Raw genomic sequence first — 7119 nt, forward strand, 5'->3', positions numbered from 1 at the left:
TCATCCTGATGTATTTTAACGTTTTAGGGAAACAATCGCTGGACAAAAAGCAGCAACAGAGGAGGTGAAACAGGAAGATGAAGCACCGCAGCAGAGACTGACATTTTAGTATTCAGTGCACATGTGCACTGACTCCCAAACCAGCTGCAGTACAACTGGTTACTGCCTGCCCTCCACACTCATACAACTCTGCACTGGAGGCAATGCTGACACAAGTGGATTTTGATTGGATTATCTTTTGAGTATTATTTTGGTTTTGTTTCTTATAAACTCGTGAGTCTGCAGGAAGCTCTTGTGACAACTCAGAAAACATTGCCTTGGTAATACTGCCAGTAAGTATGCAGGTAGCATCCTTACCTGCACGTAATCAACTGAGCTTCTGCTTCATTTTTGGCATGCTACCAGACCAACCCCAAACCAGTCTTACCCTACAATTCCTCTACTAAAAATACAGCATTTTCCAGTCAGGTTGAGACTATTTGGTCTGCTGCGCTGGCCAGATTCTGCTTGAGTCTTTCTGATATTATCAAAGAGCATTTTGGACTTCTAGGGATTATGTCACTACTAACTAAGGCATCTACCCAGCCGTTCCACAGCACTCCGACTTGAAGCTGCATCCTTTTTCTACTGAAAAAGAACTATTAATAATCCTTTCAAAAAACCCGTGAATGGCAAAAATATTTCACTGCCAAAAAGAGCAACTGAATTACTCTCTATGCCTTTCATACATGGTACATAAATGTCACAGTTCAATATGAAGAAAATAATGGTCAACACACAATAATTACATACACTTTCTTATGATCGGGTATGTGCAATTGAGTGTTTTATTAAACAAATACAGTAGCTAACCAAAAACCAATTGCTGATAATGGGAAAATACATTAAAGTCTATGTTCCTACGGTAATTATTGGTCATCTGAGATGATCTATGCCCTAAAATGTAACACAGAAAATAATCTTCCTGTGAAATAAGAAATACAACAGAAATAAAGTTAAGGGACGTTTTTATTTCAGAGCTTTCTGCAAGCAAAATTGCTTTGATACAAAATGAGTTCAATGTTACAGTGCTACCATCCACTCAAGCAAAAGAAAACCTCACATTTACATGAATGCACTTGATACTGATATTCTTACAGAATAATAGTTCAGATATCCAGAATGTGTCTGGCCTCATTGAAAGCAATGGCACAGAAATGCTGCAAGGTATTGGAGTATCATAGTACTGGCAAGTGCGTAATTAACTCTGAGTTCTCTGAAAGATGCTGTGTAAATAAGGGTGCTGTGAATGTGGGTTTGTATTCCTCAGTCGTTTTGACGTACGTCCGTTAGTGTTCATTTAGCGCAAAATGTGTAATTGTGTCTTTTGGCTTTTTAGTATTCTGTTTTTTTTTTTTTTTTTTTTTTTTTTTTTTTTTTTTTTTTTTTTTTTTTTTTTTTTTTTTTTTTTTTTTAAAGAAAAATCATGAGGTATCCTTTACTGTTAACTAATGACATAGTGATAGGCCTAGTTTGAGGTTGCAGAGACTTACTGTACATTCAGTACACTGTACATTCGGCAATTATTTTTAGTGTACTTTCTACACATTACTGTGTACAACCGTTAGTTTACATTAAAACTCTTCCCCCTTCTCACAGGATATGGCATAAACAAAAAGAAATCTATTAAAAGTTATACACATAAAATCAGAGGACAAATACACAAATAAGGCCATCTGCAGAATTAAAAACCCACCTCTTGCGATATTTCACAATAATTTCTACATAATATTTTACATCTTATCAACTTAAATACTTAATGCAAAAGTAAAAGACCTTAACGGAGCCCATCATATTATCTCTTCAAGGACTTGTCCAATTTGCTGGCTAGTGGCCTTCTCTGGGGAGTTGGAATTTTAGAAGGCTTGGCTGATCCTGGCCGAGAACCTGCTCGGGGTGTCGGTCTGCTTGTAGCAGGAACAGTCTCTGACATATCTGAGCATACAGACTGGATTTCTGAAATGTCAAAGTCAGATGCATCACTGCCTCGGCGGCTACTTGACCTGCTGCCTGCCTTGCTTCCTGCTCGGCTTCCAGGTCTGCTTGGAGTTCTTCTGGTTTCTAGAAGGAGAGGAATTAACCATCAGTATTACAGGTAAGGATGGAAAAGGTGTGGAAGTCTTTCCTAGGTGTTTGGCAACCCCAAAAACTCCTCACTGCACAAATTAAACTTTAGACCTCTGCCAGGCAAGCTAGACGATGCCTCTCACACTAGAGAGAAGGAAATGTGAGATTAGATGCTGAGACACAGTTAATTTGTCACTAGCACATCTCATTAAAAATGTATTATCCTGGCAGCTTTTCTGGACTTACTAAACATGCATACTATATTCACAGCCAGAGCCTTTCCCCTGCCATTTTCTCAGCTATGAATTGAAAGAATTCAGTAGTATCTGGCCTCCTCAAGCGTGCACAATTTCTCTATGTAAGTACCTTGGAGAAGCAGATGAATATATCAATTTTTAAATGTGTACCCCTCTTTTTTTAAAAAAATCGAAACCATACAGTTGAAAGCTGCAAGTAAATGAAGGCAAAGTATACATTCTTCCAAACAAAGGACTGAGTAAACAAGCTCTCAGCAAGCGTGCTGAAGTGAAAGCCTGTCCAGGCAGTGTGCCATGAAGAAAAAAAACACAATAAAGCACCTTCAACAGAAAACCATTAATGTGGTTTTTCTTAGTTTTCCAATTACTTATTGAATATTTTTGATTTTGGCAGATCTGGTTCCCTGCATGTGTGAGGAACACCAAGTTAAAACTGAAATCTTAGGTGGCACATTTTTCAAATCACCTATAACTTAAGAGTCATGTACTCTTTGACCGGGATTTTCCAGTACTGCTTAGTGTGCTCTGCAGAGCTTAAAATGTGAGGGAAAGCTGATAGAGCTATCTTCTGTTGTAACCATCTAGCCCTCTCCCTTAGACAGAGCTGCTCTGAGGATCCTGGAAGGGCACAGCTTTACTGCTTTCTATTTTCATGTACCATTTTAAAAGTTATTATGAGATATTCCATCAGTAAGGTCATCCACAGCTGCTCCCTACAGTTCTTTTTTCAAAAGAAATGGACAATCACAACTAAGTGATCCCTTCGCTCCATCAGAGTTGAGCCTAACTTGAATACTGTGAAGAACTAACACCGCTCCCTCCCTTTTTTTTTAAGTAAATGCTTCTTTCCTAGTTCCTTAGGCAGATACATTACACATTGGAGATGCCATTGTAAAGAAGGTTGCAGTCATGAGTTTGTACATCCAGAGCTGAATATGCCTGCTGCTGTCAACGGAGGACCGCTATCCTCATCATGTGCATCCTTGACAATACTAATGTAGAAACAGTAGGACTTTCACACCTTCCCACTCTTCTGACATCTCCCTAACACCCTGACGTGACCCTCAGAATTCAGGTGGAACCAAGTGGTAGATCAAGCTCTAAAGTCAAGACACTCACCTGCAAACTGAGCTCTGACTCTGGTAGCTGCTGTTGACAGGATGCCACTGTCCTCTCCTGAGTGGAAACCCTTCCCTGATAGATAACCTGGCAGTCTGAGTTTACTTCCTTGAATTGGTGTTCCCTATGCAAAAAGAAAAGGAAAAAAAAAAAGACATGTTTTTTTCAATTGTCACTACTGAAGGTAAGGCCTGGTATTAGGTAGTATACAGTTTAGATTATGATCATTGTAAGAACATTCACTGTGAATCTGAAATACTGGTTTGAGTCACTGTAGACATTTTTTGTGATATGAAGTTTGGAGCAGTCTTTAGCAGTTAGTATTTGAAGCAGTCCAAATGCAGAACGACTGAAAAAATCACTTTGCTTGACATTAGCGTTACAGCGTTCTTTATGTGTAGTTTAGCATTTTTTGTATGCAAACTCTCTTCTGCAATGCAGAAAGAAAAATCCTACCTTCTTATAATTAGTCAAACACGTAAGATTAGTTGATGGTACATGACTTAAATAGAGACAAGTAGCTGAGGTTTTATGTCTACATAGCTTGACTTTCCACCATTCTGACTGTGGTTTTACATGCTGAATACATTTGTTTCAGTTTTATAGATATTTTGAAGGCAAACCAAAACTACTAAATATGAAAACCTTTTGCTAAAAGCTGAAAAAAAAAAAAAGAAGACACAAGACTAAAAAAAGTTCTTGCTGTCAATATATTGTCCGAGATGTCTCTACTCCATACTCTTGCCCTGCCTGCTTTTTCATTTATGAAATAAAACGAGTCTTGATTTACAATCTGCCCCAAAAGGAAGATTTCTTTCAGTGGTACCTTTTTTTAGTACCTTTCAAGATACTGAAGACCAAGATCCAGAGGAGTGTGTTGGGAATTGCCTAGAGCTAAGCACTGGAGGCCCAGCAGGAGCCTGCCTAGCAGCTGCCAGCTCAGACCACTTGTGGCACCTCTGAACAAAGGAACTGTTGAGATGCTTCAGAGCAAACAATCTGCTGGCTCTGGTGTTAAACATCACAGCTTTAAACTCTTTAAAGCCAGGTACAAGTGCTTAACATCCAGCCACCCTTGGAAATCTCTGCTATACAAAGACTGCTTGGAAAGATAAGGAGAAAGGTAACGCTCTCCATTATCCCAGCTAAAGCTGCTGTACTTCGGGCAAGGTACCTGGGACAGAACCACTGGTGGAAGAAGAAGAGGAGGAGATAAAGCTTGTTATTCAGTTTTGCTCTAAACCCAAATGCAGTCTACATCTAAAATAACTAACTGCTCTCTTGGGCTGAATATGTTGCAGAATGCCACAGAAATTCACTACAGCCTAGCCCACCCTACTCATTCCATTCATAATCTTAAACCACAGTGGTTTACATAAAAGAAACTCCCTGAAACAACTGGCGGTTGTTAAGAGCAGGCGAGAAATACACCGCCCCCATTTGAAATCAATGCCAACTACTTTCACCTCATTGTAATTCAACGAAAACAACGTATTTCCATGTCTATAAGCTCTTTAAAGTACCATCAGTTAATCTTACAATTCAGTTACCAGCTAAGAGATGAAAGAAAATACAGGACTATATTAGAAGGTGACAACTGACTCAACTTTGTGCTATTGTTAATGATTCTAAGCAAGAGCCCCATGTGCTTGATGTGCTGTATACATACAAATGCCTGCAGTGTGCACAAGTAACGCACCCACTGCCACAAAAGAAGGGAGCAAAAAGTTCGTTATCCATCTTTGAGCGAAGCCACGCCAAGGTCACGTAAACTTAGCACTGGAAGGTGTCACAGGAATAGCAACAGGCAAAGTGCAGAATTTTGAAAGCAAATACAACAAAGAAGATGGTAGCACAAGCTTCCCCTCACTGAACCCTCTGTCTAACCCAGGGCAAGAGTAACTCCTACAAGAGACAACTCAGTTTGCAGCCTGATCCAGCTGCAGTCCTTTCACTTACTGTAATGACATTAGAGAGACACTCTGGCTTCAAGCCCATTCAAATTTGCCCATACAGCTTAATTGCCAGCACAACCCTAATTGCTATACCAGCAATTTCTCTGTAAGCCATGGGCTGGAAATGAGACCAAAGCTCGTTTCCTGTTAAGTCATCAAATAGCTATCTTATTAGAGCAACAGTCACTACCCCCTAAACAAAACTTTCATTTGTTGGAAAAATTTATATATTACAGGCAGTCTTTTGTGCCATCTTCTTCACAGAAATGGGGTAATTCTTTATGTAGTGGTTTTGCACTAGAGATGATGATTTATTAATCTCATTCTTGCCATTTGTGAATATTACATACTTTATAAACTCAAAGAAAACAATTTTAGGAAAGAAACCTGCAAAGTATACGAACTGCTTTATTTTTCTTAAAAAAAAAAAAAGTACTTTTCCACATCTTCTCAACATTTCATTGCATACTATTATGACTTATTAGCTTTAAACAAATTCACTGAGGCTGAGTTTTCCTAAAAGTCAAAAACCATAACAAACAGAACATAAAAAAAAGACTTGGGGGAAAAAAAAAGAAATAATTTGACAAAGATCTAAACTAAAGACAATGCATTAATATACAAAGGATGTTGCAGCTTTGAAGCACTGAAACTCTAGTGACTGTTAGCGAAGTGGCAGTTTTAGTGAAGGAAGACTAGAATTAGACTAGAATCTCTGTCCTTACTGTACCTCTGCAGATGACCCTTGATAGTCTGAGGATTCTGGTGGCTTAGGAGGAGTTGACGTTTTGCTGTTTGTCAACCATGGTTTACCATAGTTGCGTGTTAAATGATGGGGTGTCTGCATGAAACAATGGTAAATCGAATTATGAAGGACAGTAGAAAGGAAACAATGTCATGGAGAAGAATATCCAGGCTTTCACAAGGACATCAAATCTCATAGTAGACGTAAAACCTACTAGAAAGAATTGATGACAAATGTTCTGAAACTAAGAGATAGCAGAGCTTATTTCTTAAAGGAAATTAAGAGGTTTGTTGATCTTTTAGAGCAATTCCCAAATTACCAGTTAGCTGTCATGGGACCTTAAATGTAAAGAATTCTTCTATTTCTGTGTCACAAACAAATAGTAAAGGAAATACAAAAAAAGACTACTGGACCCTCCTCAGACTGTGAAATAAAATTGAGATACTTCTTCCCTATCAGCTAGGGAAAGCACCAATATTGCTGGAGCAAGAAAAAAAAATATTTAAAAATCTATACCCCCTTTGGTAAGTTTTGTACATTTCTCCTTACCTTGGGCGTACTTGTAGCAACAGCCTGTGGGGCAGCTGCCTGGCCAGCCTGGCTTGACAGAGAAGTGGATCTGTTGGGAGAAGCACCCCTTGAAGAGGGTCGTGATCTACGGCCCCGTGGTCGGAAAGCTGCCATACTCTGACTGGCACCATCTGCCAAAATGAACTTTTCACGCAGCTCCACATTTGTCCTCCCTTTAGCTGCAGCAAAGAAAGGTGTTAATTTAGTCAGATATGAAAATTGTCACAAGGCTGTTTGTCATTTTTGCCATGCCAACTCCAACACATTTTAACAATCAATAAAATGCATTAATGTGTAATGCATTTATTTTGGACACAGAAGAGTTCATGTGCAGAACTCACTTATTCTAATACTTTATGCCAGCAGG

The 7119-nt window shown here is 39.0% G+C and overlaps 1 protein-coding gene across 1 annotated transcript in view; it reads right to left on the bottom strand.

The window, feature by feature from the left end:
- Positions 1 to 1431: 1431 nt before the first annotated feature.
- Positions 1432 to 7119, bottom strand: part of LOC104489654 (dystonin-like) — a gene marked incomplete at its 5' end in the record, with an annotated part of 57867 nt that continues 52179 nt past the window's right edge. The window contains 4 exons of the mRNA XM_010131840.1: positions 1432 to 2100; positions 3483 to 3606; positions 6168 to 6278; positions 6732 to 6931. Of these exons, the coding sequence (XP_010130142.1) occupies positions 1835 to 2100; positions 3483 to 3606; positions 6168 to 6278; positions 6732 to 6931 (701 nt within the window). The remainder of the gene's footprint in view (positions 2101 to 3482; positions 3607 to 6167; positions 6279 to 6731; positions 6932 to 7119) is intronic.

The sequence above is a fragment of the Buceros rhinoceros genome, unplaced genomic scaffold (genome assembly GCF_000710305.1).
Source record: "Buceros rhinoceros silvestris isolate BGI_N320 unplaced genomic scaffold, ASM71030v1 scaffold1542, whole genome shotgun sequence".
NCBI classification, from domain to species: Eukaryota; Metazoa; Chordata; class Aves; order Bucerotiformes; family Bucerotidae; genus Buceros; species Buceros rhinoceros.